The sequence below is a fragment of the Eucyclogobius newberryi genome, unplaced genomic scaffold (genome assembly GCF_026437365.1).
Source record: "Eucyclogobius newberryi isolate DKJ021-1_F unplaced genomic scaffold, fEucNew1.0.hap1 SCAF_17, whole genome shotgun sequence".
Taxonomy (NCBI): Eukaryota; Metazoa; Chordata; class Actinopteri; order Gobiiformes; family Gobiidae; genus Eucyclogobius; species Eucyclogobius newberryi.
The window spans coordinates 33,647,998-33,668,411 of NW_027315801.1; the positions used below are offsets into that span (position 1 = coordinate 33,647,998).

A 20,414-nucleotide genomic window follows, 5' to 3' on the forward strand; every position below is an offset into this window, starting at 1 on the left:
GCCCCTCGCTCCCCATAACTCATGCGCTAACTCCGGAGCTAACTAAACTCATACAGCAGAGCCAACACTTGTTTGTCTTTTACCTTTAGCCGCTCTCGCTCGCTCGCTCGCTCCCTCCATCGTGTAATTTATGACGGGATCTTGTGTGACTACTGTACCAGCTCCTGTGCTCCATCCTCTTGGCCCATTTGCGGAGTGGGGTTTTAGCAGAAATGTGCATTTGAATATGAGCCAGGCTAATCTGCTTGGGGCTATTTAGAGGAAGCCTAATGCTCCAAGAATGAACGAGATCAGCGCCAGTGGAAATGTCCCTCTCAGCGTGTCACAACATAGCTCAGGTCTGAACACTTTGATTTAAGCATCTCTCTCTTTCTCTCGCGCTGAGGTTTAGGGCATAAAGTAAGGCTTTCATGGCACCTGTTCAAACTCTCTGATTTCTTTGGCTCTAATCAGGAAATCTACCTTTTAAAAATCTCTAAATCTTCTAAACGACTCTTATTATGCAAGATTGTTATCGTATGCTCTCTTGAAATTTGGCATCACTTAAAAAGACAATGCTACTTTTATCTCATCAAATGTACTTACTTTTATGTTTGAAAATGTCTTTTTTGCTCGTCCCGATGTCCTCCTGCTCGCCAATTGTATTAAACCAATTCAAGCTGCAACTAAATAGTTCCAAAACAGCCACTGGACTCTGTAAGCGACATCATTAGCAAAAAAAAAACGTGATCTTAATTTTTCCTCAATGTAGATATGGAAAACCTTTAGAATGTGTTTCCAGTTCTTAAGAAAGTTGGCGCCTCGACTGGATTACTCAAACATGTGTGAACGAAACGCATTGTGACCTCGGGCGTGTTTTTGACAAGCAAATGTTATTATATAATTGTGAAAAGCGCAGGAAAAATCCAGTCAACATAATGGGACCCTTTTCTATACTACAATAACCGTTTCATGGTGGATAAAAGCGCTCAGGTGGGGCTGGTTACAGTACTGTGGGAAGCCCTCAGTGATGTGGTGTCGATTGGCATTTTGGGGAAGGCAGTTCTGGCACCGTTCCCTCACTGGTGGTGAGGCGGCTGCCAGCACCTTCTGTTCTCCACACTCAGTCCCCACGGCCCATCGCTGACAACTCCTCCAGCATCTGAAGACCCTCTGAAGTCACAATCGCCCATTTTGAAGTCCCCGCGGCGTGGCATCCTGGCGTTTTGTTGCGTTTGAGCCTGAAAACACAGGGCCTTGCTGCGAGGAATTACCCCGAGTATGATCTCTGGGAGGAGGGTTTCCTTTCCTCTCCCCTTCCCCCCTTTTGTGCTACGCTCCTCCGTCCTTCCTTTTGCTTTTTGATCTCACCATCAAATCTTCCCTGGTTTTTATGAGTGACGTTTACCCGGGAGCGGCTTGGGAAATGGCTGGGCTGAAGAAGACGTTTGAGAAAATATGCCCTAGCAAGCTATCACCTTTGATAACGCCATAGGTCCGGTGGGACAGGAAGAAGAAAGCCAAGGAGTCGGAGCATTGTTGGTAATGAAGATGTGCCATGAGGGAACGCAGCCATGATCCCCGCCTATTCAATCAACAATGTACAGTACAAAGTATACTGTGCCGGAACATGGATTTGTCTGTTTGATGTGACGGACAGAAATGAACCCACAACACTTCTGTCACTTTTGGCCATGTTTTTCCTGACAAAAACGAAATCGAAATGAATGATAATGACCTAAACTAAGACTAAAAGTAGATATTTTTGTCAGCTAAAAGTGAAAATGAACAAACGGATTAAACTAAATGAACTAGATAACATAAAATGATCATTCTGTTGGCTAAAACCATCATGAATTTAGGTGAATTGTATCAAAAAGTGGTAGGAACATGAGGCTAGATTTTGAAACGTTAGCTCTAGTAATTACTACCTCGGCGGAGCAGCAGCGGGAACAGCGGCAGTGGCGGCGGCTGCGGCGGCGGAGAGCGCAGAGAGAGGACAGTGGCGTGTGTGAGGAGGCCCCTGCGCAGATAATGACAGGGTATCATTGTGCTCCTGACAGTGTTAATCTTAGAGCGCGCAACAGACTCTCCATTGAGCGGCTGCATATGAACTGTGATGGGTTATGGAGAATGTGCGCTCCACCAACTGTCCGTGCACCTAATGTATTCGTATCGTGACTCTCCAGCAAATTTTAGGTTCAGATGTTCTTCTACAGAGACTAAAAGAGTCATGGCGCTGGCAGAAGCTCTCAAACCTATCAAGTATCTCTATGATCAGACCACAAGATCACAGTAAACTAGTAGTGACAGTATATTTACCTGTGAAAGGGCAGATTAAACTCATAATTCCCTCTCGAATCTCTAGCTAACTCACTAAGGGCTTTGTCCTTTCTTCTGTTGTGAATAAATCCTTTAAAATCCCCCCAAAATTAGTCGAAAAAGTAGTTCGACCAAGAAACCATCGACGGCACAATCGACTAAACGATTGAAAGTACAACCCTAAAGAGAAGACATGAAAAGTTTAAGTTTAGGGGATTAGATTGTGGCCCATAATCTATCTATCTAAAAAATCAATTGCAAAATGTTCAATAGATGAAGTTGCAGCTGAAACTTCTTTGTGACGCCTGAATTTGCTCTTCGTCCCAACTTTGTGACTACGATTCCTTCGCCAATGAAGGTGGAACAATGTCCTGCTCCTCAAACTTCCTAGTAAGGTGGCTATAAAAAGCTGGCTCTTGCAGTGTAATGGTCCTGTGACAGTTACAGTTGGTTACATCACCCAAAAATCACCAAACAGCTCACGAACCGACACGAGCGGCGCAAGATTATTTCCCCATTACCAAAAAGAGCAATCAACTTTCCCATTTTGGCCCAGCTTTTATTTCCCCCCTTCGTCTCATTGGAAGTTGCAAGGTGCTCATTTAAGCCTGGTTGCACCGCCATACAGAACACACGCACAAGTGTTATGAATATGTATCACGGCAGCATATGGCGGCAGTTGCGCTGGGACTAGGTGTGTCCAGAAGGTAGAGCGGCTGATGCATTATTCTCCATTCAAATGAAGCGGCGGCAGGATGTTGTGCTCCTCTTTAGACGGGCCACTGCCAGAACAGAAGTTTTGATCACACACTCAGCGGGGTCTGAGGAGGTGTGATGAGCCCAGCCACTTTCCTTGATTTGGTGCATTTTTTCCGCCCGGTTTTCCAATGCGCTTCTCACCGACGCGAGTGTGATTAAAAGTGATATTTCTGACACATTAGGATGCGCACGGGAAGTAACCTCCTCTAAAGCGTTCATTATTAGATGCATGACAGAGCTGAATATTTATAAAATAGGTTTTAATAATTAATAGCGGCAATCTGCTCCCGTAATTCATCAGATTTGCACTTCAACAGACTATCCGTTTTCACTTTAAAATAATAATAAGAGGAATATTAATGTTGCAGAAATGTAAAACGGGCAGCTGGATGCAGCCCAAACGCGTCAGTGCGGCGTGTTCACTTCAGAGCCGGCTTTTGCCTTTTTTACCTGTCACTTTTCAAACAAAATTAGGTTCCGGCTCTCGACGCGGCGGCGGCGGCGGGAGCGTTTGTGGAAAAGGGGAACACTTGTTTATTGAGCGGCTTCTGAAAGTGTGACACGTCATGAAGATAAAAACGCAGGAAACAAAGTGGGTTTGGTGTCGAATGCAAAAGTAGTCAGTGTGTGGTTTTATCAAAAGCAAATTTATTTGTTTGACTCAACTCGGCGGCGTTTCCTTTTGAGTCGCGCGACCCAAAATAGAGTGTTTTTTTCCTGTTAAGCCTCGTTTCATGGGCTCACACACATTTCTTGTTTTTATTACATTTAGTCACGACACATTTAGACTCCAGAAACTGTCTGAAGTTTCAGTCCGTTGACGGTTTGAGTTGTCTGGAGTTTTTAGCGCGTTGCTCCTGCTTAAGTCAGAAGTGACCTGCAGCTACTGGACAGGCTGGAGCTGAAGAGAGCATATCCCACAATGCATTGCAGTCAGAAGGCCTAAAAACACCACTTAAACACAGTCACACTCTAAATAAATACGATTCACTCAGAGGTGGTGTATTTACTTGCTGTAACAAAGTACTTTCCTCGTAGCGTAACACAACAATGACTTTTGTCTCACTTCAACTCGAACAACGTGATATTAAACCGTCTACTACAGATGTATTAAGGATTCTACGCCGTGAACCGCAAAGACAAAGCAATTCTCATCACAACCCAATTATCACTTCTTCTGAAAAGTCAAAGTTCTGACACGAGACCCTGAGCCCGAGGGCCTGAAAATGCAAATGTACAAACAGGAAGACTCATCCCCGTCACTTCCCTCTCTTTCAAAGAATCTATTTTGATCAAATTTTAATCACGCTCGGCTTTGAAAGTGCGTAAAAGTCTGGGGCTGCGTATCGGTCGTGCGGGTTCAGTGTCGCTGCCCCGGCTCGCGCTGACATTTTAACGGGCACCTGTGATTCACTGTAGCGCGTCGAAAAGTCCGAAAGAGGAAAAGTCTGTCAGGCGGAGCAAATGTTTTAATGGTAGCCAGGGATCGATGTAGTCAGCGAAGGCTTCCTGTCTGGAAATGCTTTTCTGAGGCTCAATGTTGCAAGAACGTGTGAGATTCAAGGAGAGAATGAACATTTTTGAGGACAAAACAAGGATTTGGGATGCTTTTTATTCTAGTTCCTGTTGAATATTGGCTGCTGAGGGATAGTGCAGACATTTTTTGTACATCTGTAGTAGAAACTTTTGGTGGATTAAAGACATAACCCGATGATCAATTCAGTATTTCTATGACTTGACCCAAACAGCCCTCACAAAACAAAAGTCATGCAAAGAAATAAATAAAATGAAAACAAAGTGATGGGAAACAATGCATTTATATGTGAAAATAAAAATAAAAAGAAAAGCAGATTAAATTTAAGATTAACTCCATTCATTTTTCCCATATTAAATAAAAATAAAACAATGTTGCTGGACGTTAAGTATTATGCATTTCACATCCTCTGTATCTTGAGGTGCATCACTGGGTTAGAAAACTTTACAGTCTCCAGAAAGTTGCTTGAAACGCTCACAGTCCTAACAGCACCCTGGGCAGTCGTAGTCAAATCTGGTTCGGTCCAACTTTGGGGAAACGGCTCAAAAAAACATCGACGTCGCACGACCTTCTGTATCTGAGAAACAAATTTAGCGGCATAACCTTGGAAATCAATTAAGCGGTCCCCGAGAGCCGGAGCAGGAAAAAGCACCACTTCTTTTTCCCTATTTCCCTCCACGCACTTAACAAGCACTTGAATCTGCCCGTCACATCGCGGCTGTACGTGAAAACGCCTTTGTCAGAGCGCCGTATATGCTGTCAAAACGTCTTAAGAGTCTTATTAAAGAAATGCCAGCGCTCATTTGCTCCTGATGCTATTGGTGTGGCGCTGAAAGGGGACCATGTCTAAAGATCTAAACAGCTTTGCTTTTTAGGCTTCACATTAGGGTTATCTGGGAGGGCCTGGCAGTGATGGACATTATCTGAGCTGACAGCGGCGGATATCAAGGTTAACCTCATGGACGAGAGCGGCTCCCACGCCGACACAGCCACCAAAAAGGAACTGAGTGCAGCTTCCTGTCAAAGGTGGAGGAGAATAGTGGCAAATATTGTAAATGTCATTAAGACTTCGATTATGATACAAAGGAATATAGTTGAGTTTCAATATGACAGTGATAATACTGTTTTGGGGGTTTTAGGTCAAGGTTTTCAACGCAAACTAATACTTCTTTCTTAATTAAATACTTATTATATGATAAAGCTCAAAATCATTCCGAAACCGTTCAGGAAAGGTCAAATTTTGTCTTGTTAATGTGATATTTTTTGTTTCAATACTAGTTGAAGTATTGATTTCAACCTGATTTTTGATACTTTTGACGATCCTTTTAAGACTAATACTTTTATTTTTGACAATTTGACCACTGGATTTGACTCATCTTTCAACGCAAGGAGTTTAATCGATACTCGGCGATACTAAAACTAATATCAAAACGAGTTACACGTTTGAAGAAGTATCGATAACACACAAAAAAACATCTCAAAGCGTCGCCCAAATGTGTTTGCTTTGTCAGTTTTAGAAGAATCTTGCACTTTATCAGAGCTAGTATAAGACCACAGGGAAACATCAAGAAAGTACTATTATTTTGTATTAAAAATGACAGTATATTGTAAAAAAAAGAAGGAAAAAACAGCATATTTAATTATCATTGCAGTATCAACATTGGTATTGAGTATTCAGCCTATTCCTTACGATCATAATTGAGTTTGGAATCAACAGACAGTTCCTTCTCGCCTCCCGTTGGCGCGCGTGTCGCAGGACGATGGCGGTGTGTGGATAAGCCAGGTGAGCTTTTCCAGACGTAATTGATAACTAATGGAGCGGCGTGTGCCTGAGTTTGCCCCCGAGGATTGGCAGTGGTGCTGTGTGTAAGAGGGCGTCCTGTGGCGAGGTGGAGGGGGTTCCAGGGGAGAGAGGAAGTGGATGAAGACGACTTACTCAGCAGTCGAGCCGGATCCTGGTGAATTAAATATGGGCCCAAAGATAATGACGTGACGGGGCGACGGCGAGCCTCAGAAAAGAGCAAAGGCGACTGAAGGTGGCTCGAAAATGTCTTTATTTCTACGGACATTTCGTTTCTTACTATGTTTATTCGTAGCGAGTTGTGTTATGGCAATCTTTTCAGGTCATTGAGTTGATTTTGACGCCCCATACGGGATGTAAATACTAGAATTAAATCAAAACGTGTGTATTCAATGCCCCGTCCACAGTGGCAGTATTCTATTCAAAAAATACTACATTCTGTTACTTAAAGAGGAAAATTATGACTCAAGTTAAAGTAAGAAATTGAATAGTAAAAAGTTTGAAATACCTGCTCCAAAATGTACTTAAACAGTAGAAAGTGAAGTATTTCCCACATAATTTGGAGTGTTTATGGTCATTTTGATTAAGAACTGTGCTGATTTTCCATTTTAAACCAATATAGTGGAGTTTAAAGCACAGAAACCTGCTCTCACACAATGTAAAGTAAATTTAAAAAGCATCCACTGTAATAAAAAAAAGTACATATACCTAAAAATATACTTAAGGTTTGTACTTGTTGTGTTTGTTGATTTGGCCACATAAAATCACATTGTTATTAGGATCCAGACCGACTCTTAAACACACACTCCTCTTCCCGACAGACCGCGGAGGCAAAGAGATCCCCGTGACCAAACTACTACTGAAGCAGTTAATCTGTACAGATATTAGCTCAAGGGCCCTCGAGAGGTGCACCGCTGAGCCCCCTTCTCTCCACTGTACACTCTACCCACAATGCCTCGCTCTTGCCACAGTCACGAGGGAGGGACACGGGGGTCGCCTGTTCATTTACCGTGAAGCGCGCCTTATCAAACTGCACTCTTGAAACCAAAGAGCTTCAAAGGCCGTGTTTGGGTTAGTTAAGGCGAGGAATCTAACATTAAAGCTTGTTTATTCCTTGATTAGTTTTGCTTTTTGTCAGCCCTGCGACAAGTTGCCCACTGTCCAGGGTGTACCCCGCCTAAGGCCCGAAGTCACTGGGATAGGCTCCAGTCACCCGCGACCCCGAAAGGGAACAAGCGGTAGAAAATGGATGGATGGATGGATGGATAGTTTTGCTTTACTTTGGGTTTAGCGCTACTTTGGTCCTGAACTAGTCTTATTAAGGGCTTTAGTGAGTTCAAAGTCCAAAGAAGCCAAGACTTTTTGGAGGTTTTCCCCCAATTCCTGTCTCAAAAACCAACCGAGAAAAGTGTAATCCTCATTCAGAACCAGATGCACCTCCAGATTCCGTGTACACATTTTAAATAGCTCTTCTCAGCGGCGAACTGAATATAAAAGTTGTCTGTTTTGGTCTGTGCCTGTCAGAACGCTTCTCATCACTCATGTCCTGTCTCTTTTCTCTCCTTTTTGCTTCTGGAAAATACCATAATTACCGTGTTTGTGATGGCGCTCGGAGGGCGTGTGTGTCCTCAGATTTCCACGTTCCGCCCTGATTGCCCCTTCGAGTTCAACGTCTTTCCTCTTCCCTTAACTTTGAAATATACATTGTTTTTGTCAAAGCTATTGTCCCGGTCGCCGCCTCGTGTGCGCTCGGGGATCTGCCTTTTTCCTGCAGTGGCGTGTTTTTTTTTTTCTTCTCACGTCTGGCGGCTGTGGCAGAAGCGTGGCACTTGGCAAAACCGTGTGTGGACAACAGCCCGCGGACATGGACAGTACACGGGGCGGGAGCTGCAGTCGCACAAGCCCGAGCCTTCAAGGTCGGCACCAGGCAAGGTCACGCCGGAGACTAAAAGCAATAAGTGCTTTATTGATAGGAAAAAAAAAAAAAAATAGGCAACAAGCAGACAGATGTGCAGCGGAGTGATTAATAATAAAATAGATTTGTGAGAGCTTATGGTGCAGGGGAAGACAGTGGTGCCGGTGCCCAGTGCGTGCCCGTTTGCATGTGCAATAGCCGCACAGTCCATCATCGATCCGGGCACTGGAACCTAAAAAAGCCATTACAAATCGGATGGTTGAAAACAGAACCAAATGTGACAGGTCGGCGCTAGTGGCGGTTTTCCAAGCCGACTCCATCCAAGCCGCTTTATCTATTTTTCAAACACTCACATGTCGTATTGACGTTTCGGCGCGTTCGCAGCAGAGTTTTTTCAAGTTCAAAAGTTGCGAAAGCGAGAACAGTTCTGACATGTTTTCTATGAACAGTCAGCGTCTGTTTAGCCCGACTTTATCAACCATTTTCTATGCATTGTGCAGCTTTGTAAAGTCAGTTTCCAAAGTTCAAAAGTGCCGGACTTGTCTGCAGTCACTAATCTGTATCTCGTTCTCCTATATCTCATCAGCATCATGTTTTACTGCACACAACAGTCACTTTAGGCGCTCTTTTTCCACTCGCTCTCTTTTGGAACAATGTGCCTTTTGTGCTGCCCTGCCGTGCCATTATCTTTTTATGAAAATAAGCCGAGCGCATTGGCCTGTCGTCATCTTTTATGTGGCTTTATCATAACCCTGTATTCTCTAGTGCCGCCTCTGCCCCGGCCGCTCCCGTTCAGTCAGTGGATTTACATTAAAAACTCTTTATGAGGAGAGATTTGAACAACCATTGATCATTTTTCAGTCTTTATAGCTCACCGTGCCCACCCCCCAAAAACCCCCATCTATCAACTAGTTGGCAATGGCATTGTTTTTAATCATCCGAACCTCAAAATTATTATTATCGCTTGTGATGCGGCAATTAAAACTTCAGGTCAGAGGCACAACGAGCGGTGATCAGCAGTCGAGCTGAGAAGTTTTAATTAGACGATCAGAACCATTAATGCGCCCCAAAAAAAAAAAAAGGAAAAAAAAAGGTGTGCGCTGGGAAATTACCGGCAACGTCTTAATCAGGGTTAGCGACTCCGAAGAGGAGTCAAGTGAACAGAGAGCAAAAAACAAATCATTTCCGCACCACTGGGACAAAACTCAATTAAATATGCATGCGGAAAAATGGAAATTCAACGGCATCGGAGGCGCAGACTGGTGGAAAACGGTGGCGAAATCTCAGTGCGGGGTGAGCGACCTGCTTATTGTTATTCTCGTGTAATAAAATGAGAGCGGGGCCAGATGCCGGGGTCTGCGAGGGGCTGAGTGTCGCCGTGCGGGGGTCCATCAGTGACTTCTCGCTCGACTTCCCCCGGGGCCCTCGCACACGCTGCAGATGAGCGGGAAAACACGGGAACATTTAGTGAGGTGTAAAGTTAGCAGGATTATGAATACATTTAAAGCAAGAGTTGTTATTGATTATAGCAGATGTATGACTTTGATTCAGGCGACGAAGTTTAGATTTATTGCATTTACAGAAACTTTGGGAAACTATTCGTGGGATTTAGGCAAAATTTAAAGTCAGCAGGATTATTATATTTGGCATAATTAGCAGATTTACGTTGATAGTTGATGGTTTTCTTAGGGCGAGGCCTGTATCGACTTCAAGAAAAATTTGCTGGAACAATATTTTGGGGCTTAATATTTATCTCGTGTACTTTTCTTTTTGCACAAATGAGGAATGTTATTTTCTTGTGGTACGACTGTAGAGAGTTTAAGAACTTTTAAGAGCAGAAAAGGGCTTTCTGGGCCTTTAGAATTGTTGCGTTAGTGGCAATAAATAGTTTCAATCGTATAATTTATCATTTATCACTTCGAAATGTGCATTAAAAAAATAAAACTCACTTAAAACACAACTAAAATCACCTTTATTACACTTGCCTAAACATTTTGCCAAACTCGTCACAGGTTTCCGGTAAAAACGTCTGGCTTTTGAGAGACATTTTCTACTTATCGTGAATAAAAACACATTCACAAATCGTTTTCCGTGGGTGTGACTCGATGATTCCTCTAAACGTTTCCCCCTGAGAGGCTCCTCTGCACCGAGCTGCAGCGTTGTCGATTAATCTGCCCCAGGTTCATCAAGTTCTTAACAGGCTTTTTACATTTCACTCGAGCTGCTCCCGCCCTGGTTTACATATTGTCGACTAATCCACGCAGACCTGTTTGGCTTAATTAAGAGCAGATATTGCGGGGGGCTTGTCCCTGTGTCAGTCATGTCGAAAACACAGCAGGGATCTCAGACGCCGCCGTACCTGTGTTTGATTAAACGGCTAAATATCGACATCTCTCTCGCCGCGGGGAGTCTTTAAGTTTTTCTTCAGCTCTTTAACTTAAATCATACATTAGAAAAAGTTGGGACTGTTGGCGGTGATTGCAGTCGTCGCACGTTCACGCGAATAAAAGCACTTCCAACAGAGTTATTAGGGTCTGAAATGGAACTTGATTGGGCACAATATGTATGCTGGTGTATACAGTATTACAAAGTGAAACATGGGGTGTTGGGATTAGACTAAAAGTGTTGAAAATTAGATCTTAAACAATATGGAAACTAGATACTCATTTGAGCAAGTATTGATATTGAAAAAAATCACATAAACAGGCGATATTTGACATTTTCTGAACAATTTAAAAATGATCTTGAACTTTATCAGAACTAGTTTAAGACATGGAACCATAAAGAAAGTTGGGCTGCAATATACATCGCAAAAATATGAATATTGCAATACTGACTATAATCGATATTGTAAGAAAATGAATACGTTGCAGCAACAGTGAGTTATTTGTCGGTGGTTTTGTTTTTTGACACAGTTCGACTTGTAAATGAAACACTTAACATGTGGTAAAAGTTGAATATTTCCTCATATTGTGCAGGTTTAAAAGAAAGTACTATAATTTTGAGACAGATACAAAACCAAAGGGGTCTGAGGTCAGTTTTAGAGCTTCTTTTAGCACTTTCTGATACCCTAACCTAAGAACATGATCCGAAAAATCCATAAAAAACAGGATATGATAAATATACGAATAGTGTTAGTTCTATAAAACATCTGCTCTACATTAAAGCACTTGTAATTGGAAGTAACATGAACTAACAGCGCGTTGGCCCAGACATTGGCCTCGTGTCGTCTCCGTTTGACAAGACACAGCATTCGAAAATAACGTTTGTCTTTTTTGGAGCAAACATGGAAAAGACCTCGCCGTGGTCCAAACTTCACTTTTTCCTTTCCCCGCTGCAGGTTTTGGCCTTATACAGACATTATATGGCAGAGGATCGCGCGGCCCTGCTTTGCCTCCAGTAAAACGAATGTCACAGTTGACATAAGCACGGAGCCAGGCATTTGTTTCTGCTCCTGTGTACAAATCCAAAGTGTGTGTGTGTGTGTGTTTTCTTTTTCCTCCCTTGCGTTGCTTACTGAGGTGTCTCCTTCTTTGACAATTAGCACACCAGGCTAAAACTGGCTGTGAATAATGTCCAGTGCGTGTGACAGTTGTTGTTGTTCCTCCTGATATTCATTAATAAGGCAGAGATTGCTCACTGGACTCCTGGAAAGGTTTGTGTTTGGAGGTGGGGGGTGGAAGGAGTCAGTCCCTCTGAGGAAAGTTGTTCTTTCATGTTGGTCCCAATAGATTTTATCTCATTGTACGCTATCATGCACACAAATGAGTTGAGGTAAACAGCTTAGCGTTACCATAGCGATGGCTGTTGTAAGCAATGGTGAAAAGGGAAGCTCGTGGACAGAAAACCCTTAGCATAAATAATAGTTTCGACAGCTTCCATGAACCACTGAAGCGTGGGTCTCCGTGGGGATCGCCAACAATATTTAATTTGTTGGAAAAGACTTGCACCTTAACAAGAATAATAAGTCGAGAGATCATGTTAAGTGAAGAAAAACAAGTTCAACACTTTACAAATGTAGCGGCTGAAGGTGCTTTCATCAGAAGGATAAACTGTAAAATGAATGATATATTGCATTCACGGTTTACTGGCTGATGCGGTTGCTAAATTTAAATGGAGAAAACATAATAACATGGGAAAAGACATTGATTCTACTGTATTGTTTTATAATATTGTTTTATTCCACACGTTTCAGTATTTTACCAGACATTTTCACAATTACGTTTGGCAAAATTGACAAAAATGAATACAGTGATATTATTTTGCATTATCTCAATAACAATTCAGATGATTTTTTTAACAATGTGTCAATATTGTGCTAAAATGTGCCATGGTTGAGGTTCAAGTATTGCACAAAACGTGAATGGACCAAAAAATCAACCACAAAAGGGCCAAAATATCCTAACACTGGACGTTTCTGTCTATTTTGCAGTCATTTTAATAGTTTTATTCTAATTTCCTCATTTTGCATGTCTCCAAAACCAAAATTGCAAAACGTTTTCATTGTTTTAATATATGTCTCATCACATTTACCGCAAATACACTCTTTATTTCCCATTGCAAGAGCCGTCCGTTGCCTTGGCAGTGGCCTGTATTAGAAATGTGTTATAAATGCTCATTTCTAGAATGTTTAAAACTTGGCATTTGTTCAACACTGCGACTAGTCCCTGAACAGCTATGAAGGGGTCATTTCCTACAAGGAGCTCGCTTTCTCAATGCAAAGGAAATCGGTAGTTAAAGCATGAAATACTGAACGCTGTAAACAGAAAAAGTGACCTCCTCTGCAACACCCAAATGACCTCAATCTTCCTTGTGGGGGAAAAAAAAAAAATCTTGAAAATTTATGTCTTCCACTTCCTAATAGTTTTTCCAGCTGATTCTTCTTTCCCCAAAATTGCTGTCTTCTAAACGCTGACCCTTTCACCCGGGGCCTGCGATTGTCTAGCACTAAATTGTACAGTAATGTGCAACCCCCTCAAAACGCCATAACTCCTGCATTCATTGTTTCATACAGGAAGCCAGCAGAGTAAATAGTGTAACTGAGAAAGCATGTGTGTGCGGCCGGGGACATTGTCATAGCAGAAGGGCGATCACGAAACTCTAAATATCCTCTAATGATTTTGAGCTTTGCGAAAGAAAATGAAAATGCGGTTTTATGTCACGCCGGTGCGATTTACATAATGTCGGCAATGGCTCACGTGTGATTGTTCGTGGCGCTTTACGGCGTGGGGGGGAAATGAAGAGGAGAAAGCGGATTGGGTCTTTAAGATAGGAGTTAGTTACTGTTGGTATTGCACATTTCTCAACATAAAAACGGGCTACGACTCATAAGTGGCAGTTTGGAATCGTGGTGCATTTCTGGTTGAGGAATGCTTATCTCTGTGGAAATGTTGTAGTAAATTGTAGTTTTTTATTGCCAAAAAATATATAAAGTAAGAAAAACTATGGATAAATACCTTGAAAAACACACATTATCTGGGGTTTAATTGAAATGATTCATAATTCGATGATATGTATGGGGTTTTTCAGGTTAGATTTATATAAAAATGTAACTGTAAAAGTGGAAATGTGCGGCTCGATCCACAGACCCTGAACCCTGCTTGCGGGAGGTTTTCAGGGACAAGGCAAAACGCAATCTGTGTTTCAGAGGTAAAAACATAAATCTACTGCGTGTAAAAAATGTTAAATGTTACTATGACGAGGCAGTTCTGCAATTTTCAACAGGAAGCCAATGAGCTACTAAGCTTACTAAGCCATTTTAGATTCATTTAACTGTTTGGAATGAACACAATGTATGTTATGTTCAACTTTTTACCTGGGAAAAAACAAACATGCTACGTCTCCTTTAACTTATATATTTTCTGTCCTTTATTCAAACTCTATACAGTAGATGACTCAACTGATCTGCTCTACTTTTAAAGACCACATCGCTCGTATTGCTCACAATCGTCTGCGCGCTGGTATTTGCACCGTTATTTAGCGTTTGATAATGATCTCTTTGCAGTTTTGAGTGTGGAAAAAGCTCGGTGGTGGTGGGGCGGTGTAAAGTAAAAGGTAACAGAGTGGACTTTCTGCCCTAAAAAGGAAGGCCCTGGACATGGAATGCCACAAGCAGCTGCTCCTGCCTCATCACAGGACATGTTATAAAGATAGCCCCACTTGGGTTGAAATAATGCCACCCATTCCTGTCCCAAAGCATGCCCTATTGTTCACACGGAGGCCGCACTGGGGGAAATGTCTGCTCTGTGTCTTCCTATGTAAAGCATTTTTTACATGCTGTACCTATAGGCTGCGTTTATGACAGGGGACAACAAGTTCAACTCTGAGTGCAAAGAGAGATCGTGCAGAAATAGAGTAACATGACACTGTTCAGTCTGTCACTTTGAGGAGCACAAGTTGTGTTCTGTCATATATTTAAGAACAGGCGTTTTTATTCACAATAAATGTAAAAAAAAAAAATACTTCACCCGTCCCCGTGGAGGTCGCTAAGTTTAATACCATTCAATGTGTTTCAGAATGATTTTCACCTTTGTCATAGCAATTAACAATTCAAAACAAAACATATATTTTTAATGTTCTAACGTCTTCAAAAACACAAAGCTGAAACCCATAAATAAAATGCCCATAAAGAACAATTTGAACCCTCTACAGTGTCAAGCATAAAACTCACATACAATTTCATGCACATTCATTACATTTGATTGAATATTGTCATTTTCTTGCTTCATGCGTCACTAAAATAGCTGTTAAAAAAGAGTCACTGACAACAAGAGCGTGTGTGGCAGTCGGGACAGTGTGCAGCCCTCTCAGTGGCAGCAGTGGAGCCTCTTGAGGTGAGAGAGAACGTTTGGCAGAGGCCTACAGTGGTGTGAAGGATTATGTGGCTCTGCTCGGGGCTGTAGTGCAGTAGGGGGTCTGATACTTATCTGTCTCAGCTCACGGTGGCTTTTTCTGCTTGTTTTCCACTGGGCTGACCACAGACACATGTACTTTAGTGTCTCAGGGTGGATGTGAAGAGCTCTCACAGGTTAATAATAGCAGCAGCTGCAGCCCCCATTGTGCAGCTCAGATTGTTTTGATAAAGCCACATATGTACAGTGTCCTGAGCAGTTAGGCGCATTGTTAAATGATTGTTTCAACCATAACTGATTTCCCTTTCCTCTTTGTTCTTGTGTCGCAGCTGAAAGGAGTTTATGCACTGAACCGACCTCAGGAAAACCCAAGATGGCCTCCAAAAGGAAAGGTGGCCTAAAACTCAACGCGATCTGTGCCAAGCTGAGCCGCCAGGTGGTGTACGACAGTAGTTCCCAGAATGCCGAGGGAGACCAGAGTGTAGCAGAGAACAGTGAGAGAGGCAGCTCCCACTACGACGATAATGAGACCAACTTCCCTGAGAGCCTGAGCCTGAGCCAGAGCCTGGAGGAGGACCAGAAGAGGCGCGAGGCCATCGAGAAGTGGGTGAACGGAGAGTACGGGGAGGAGCCACTGGGCGACGGTGACGACGAAGAGAGCTCAGTAAGAGTCAGCAATGACGAGGACTGCCCTCCAGAGGGCGTTTACATGGTACAGCCCAAAGGCTGCAGCGACGATGAGGACAACGGCGAGGAGGCGGAGCCGCTCACCAGCTCTAAAGATGACAGTTACCATGATGATAAAGACACTGTGGAGAGGCCCCCCAAAGACACCTCCTCCTACAGGTCGAGTGAGGGCCAGAGCCGACCACAGTTCTCCGCTCCAGGTAACGGCTCCGGTCACACCTTTGTGTCTCATCAAAGAGTTTACAACAACCAGATCAATTCTTTCAAGTCAATTAAAGACTGATTTCAAGTGGTAAATGTAAAAGACAAGTTACAGTCAAGTTAGTTATATCAGTTTAAAGCTGTTGTTGACTTTGGCCTTCTCCGTGACTGATACTATTCTCACATTGCTTCATCAGTAACAGAACCCGAGGCATAAACTGTGCCGTGACATTTCAGGGAGTGAAATTCATCCTTTCAGAGAATCGCCCCTGTCGGCTGCGGATTTAGGCCGTTTGTGCGGACGAGGCGAATCCCCACACACCAGCATGTAAAAATGTAAAAAACATGTAATGGGTCCAGTTCAAGTGCTGTGCTCAATAGCCCCGCGCTGACTGGAGAGCAGGTGACATATACTTAAGTGAGCCTATTATTGGGAAGAGCCTCCCCGCTGCTCCGCGATGAATAGCCCAGTGCAGACACACACAGGGGGACAGGGGAACTCGTGCGTGTGTGTGTACGTGTGTGTGTGTGTGTACGTGTGTGTGTGTGTGTGTGTGTGTGTATGAACAAATGCATAAATGGAGTAGACATACAACATGCCTCTGTCTGTGCTCCGGCAGCAGCTGAGGGCCAGAGCGCATGGCTGGTCCACGCTAAGCTTCATATTACACACGGATTACATACTGCGTCTTTGATTTTCCTCTAAGCTCACTAAAGTTAGCCTGCGCGCCGAGCTCCTCCGTCACGACGCACGGCGGAGGAGTGTTTGGAAAGCACCTTTTCGCAAATTCACTCAAACAGCAAAAGTATGTGTTATTTTTGAGTTGTGGAAGAAGAAATACACCAAATCCACTTCAGAATAAGGAAAGGTCAATGCAAATATTCACCACAAAGTTACGGCAGAATGCATATATTGCTAAATAACAATAGAAAATAAATACTTTACTAACAAAGACTCTATCACAATTTCTAAACCACACATTTCTTTGCCTAAAACTTATCTGTATAGTTACTTTTCAACTTTTGCTATCTCAATAAATACTCTTATCTCTGCACCTTCGACTTTCTTATAAGAAATTCTTTAAAAACTGTACTTGTGATCACGATAACCCCTTATTTAATCACGCCATGACATTTTCCATCCGTATAATTTCACCATTATTACACTGATAAGGTTTATTTCTCAAGCCGAATATGTTTACAGCACAATCTTTTAGTGCATTTCCAAACTCCATGACCTCAAATCTCTTTCCGACAAGGCGCCTTTGTTAAAAATACATCGTAAAAGCCATAAAAACAGGTTCAATAACGAAAGGTAGAGCGACAGATAGAAAGGAGGGAAGAGTGCATTCTGCAGGTGAAACCGGTTGTTGCGGTACAAAAGACAAGTTTTGTTTTGCGCCTCACTTCTGGATCTTTCATCTGCACACATGTAGACAGCGCTGGGTCTTTTTTTTTTTTTTAACAGCTTATCTTTTTGATTTCTAGTATACTTTTGGCCGCGCACAAATAAGAATTGAGAGCAGGGGCTTCTGAGAAAACAAGTTTCAGAAGCAGCAGCCTTTGTGGTTTTAATTAGTCATTTTGTGTTTATTTCATGAGCACTAAATATGCATTGTCTTCCGTCCTTTTTTTTTCTTCTTTACTTACTCTGCTAGCGTGAATGTTTAAAGACTATCTCAAGCTTTCTTTTCTTTGTTGATTGTAACTAGGGCATCTATATTGCCATGTTTTGCCTTGACACACAATTAAAACATTTTTTTTTTCCCTTCCTCTCTCTCCTCTTCTCGCCGCTGTCTTTCAAAGGCTGATGCGGAGTGCACACAATTATGCATATAAACATAGTGGCTTAATTATCTCGCACAACATCAGTGACAATGTAATTAACAAACATCGCAAGATCAATGAGAGAAAGTGCGACCTTCAAAACATTTAACTCCTCACATGGCGGCGGCGTGCGGATTCCCCTATCGAGCCCCAACCCCAGACAAAAAAAGTTCCTAGATAATTTAGATGGCGCATTAGTCGTTGGGAGGGAAAAAACAATGAATTAAAAATAAAAAAAAAAGAATAAAAGCGGCGAGTGAGATTGCAGTGGATCAAACGGGCTTGACCACGACTTCCATTTGCGATCCAGGGTTCACACGGAAAGGTTATTGTTCATTTTGAGCCGTTTTCAAAGCCCCCCCTATTTACTGGCTGTTAATTAACTAAGCAAACAGGGTGGAAGTTTGAAGCGACGGCGGCGATGTGCACTTTAGTGTGTGTCAAATTAGGCCCAGCCCGTGCACATCATGTCATTTATTCAAAGCAGCTCTATTAGGATACCAGCGGCCATTTAAACAAACACACTTATACTGATTTGCCCACATAAACGCAAATAGCTTTTTAAAAAGTGTTTAAATTAGTGTAGCATGAAGAGTTAATCTTGCGGCGTTCAACCCTTCTACTGTAGTGTATTTCATTTTTTACTTCTTTAGACGTTTAAATTGCATTTGTCTCCCATAATGCACTGTTTTTGTCTTATTGTCTGGAATAAGTAAAAAAATTACCCTCACAGTAAAAATGTAAAGCTTGGAACAGACACAATACTGAAAATCAATTATTAAGTGATTCTAAATTAGGCCTTTTGTACCTAAAATACTAATACATTGGTAGAAGGACTAGGCAATACTGATTTAATTACAGTAAATATCTAAAATGTTTTCTTGGAGAACCCGACAACAATAATCAAGCGATGTTATGTCACTTCAACAAAAAAATTTCTTTAAATGTATTAGTTAATTACCTACAGAAGTGATTAAAAACGTTTTTTGTTTTTTTTAATAAACTATATGTTTCATACGTTAAAAAAACCACAATATAATGGATATTTTGATCAGCTGACCACCTCTTGTGCGTTATCACTGATAAAAACTATGACTTAGATCAGTGTTTTTTTACAAGTGCAAGCTATGAAATCTCAACAATGAGTAAATGAACTTCCTCGTCGCCGGCGTATTGGGCTCGAAAGTGTCACGCTCCAGACTCCATTGTGCCTGTAGATTAGTCCATATATAGCTCCCAGCATGGCCCTTATCTCCGTGACACCTCTGCCTCTCAGAGCTGTGAGCGCCGACCGCCACGCCGACCGCCATGTTTGGTCAGTGCCACACATATCAAGCCACCGGTTATCATGTCCCGCTCAGAAAATGTCCTCTAATTGCCTCAAATGCAGACAAGGCCGGTCTGTTTAGTGTGTAAACTTCAGCATCAGGAGGTGTCGAGATAGGAAGCACTTCTGTGTGGAGTTGATATCACTGAAACTGAGAAAGTCAAACGGGAACTCTTTTGTTTGGCTTTTACCGGCTCGAATCAAAGTCATATTTCTATCAAAGATGCTGAAGTGGTAGTTCAAATAGCCAGTAAAACTATATAGACCCTTTAATATTTTTCAATTACACAACAAAATCTAATACTAGTTCGATTATCTTTATTTCTGTGGCTCGTTTGAAGTATTTCCTTTACTTTCCCTTTTCTAAAATATGCATTGTTATAGATATTTCATGGCTATTTAACATGTTTGGTTATAATTCAAAGTCATGCTCCTCTGTACACCTGGAGTCACATGACATTATTAACCAGCAGCAGATAAGGGCTGAGTACAAACCTCATTTACACCGTGTTTTGTAAAGGTTATCTGTGGTCGCCCCAGTCCTAATCCTTTCACGTACAATCATGGGGCTTTTAGTGATAGCATGACACTGATGAGACTCCAGCTCATTTTGAGGAGCGCACGATAAAATGACACACAGCAAATAGAATGTGAACAGCAATATCAGCTCGTGCGTGAAAGAAACCGCCCGTTTTGTTTGTGTCAGAATTACCGTTTTGCGCTGGCCATCGAAAATAATCTCTGGTCGTGTAAAATGATGCTCTAACAATATGATTGGACTCAAGAGTGAGATGAATACACATACACAGTTTTTCCATAGGCATCAATGAATAAAGTAAAAACACTATGGATGATAAACTAGTAGTGGCCCGTACAGTTGCGTTGACATAATACCACAGTATGAGACTTTTGTAGTAATAATTCCTGTTCGAGTCAGTCAACACTTTTCTTTTACACTTGCAGCACATCAGAATTGGGACTGAACTCTGAACTGGAACCAGGGCCAAAAGAAGTCTTCAAACCAGAACCAAACTAAGACAAGACACGTGTGAATCCAGCCTGAGTTCAGATGTTGAAATGTTACGCTCCCTACACAAGTCGCACTGTCTTTGTGCTTCAGTATTGCAGTCAGATTATTTTTTTTAAGTTAGGTGTTTTCTGCCGCCCTACAACTTCAGAGATATGATACACGTCGACCTGACACTGGCGCG

General features: G+C 42.3%; 1 protein-coding gene across 5 annotated transcripts in view; it reads left to right on the forward strand.

Annotated features, from left to right (window-relative positions):
* casz1 (castor zinc finger 1) overlaps nucleotides 1-20,414 on the forward strand; it is a 99,013-nt gene that overhangs the window by 41,930 nt on the left and 36,669 nt on the right. For all 5 annotated transcript variants that reach the window (XM_072450170.1, XM_072450171.1, XM_072450172.1 and 2 more), the window contains exon 2: nucleotides 15,491-16,048. In XM_072450170.1, coding sequence (XP_072306271.1) covers nucleotides 15,491-16,048 — 558 coding nt within the window. The remainder of the gene's footprint in view (nucleotides 1-15,490; nucleotides 16,049-20,414) is intronic.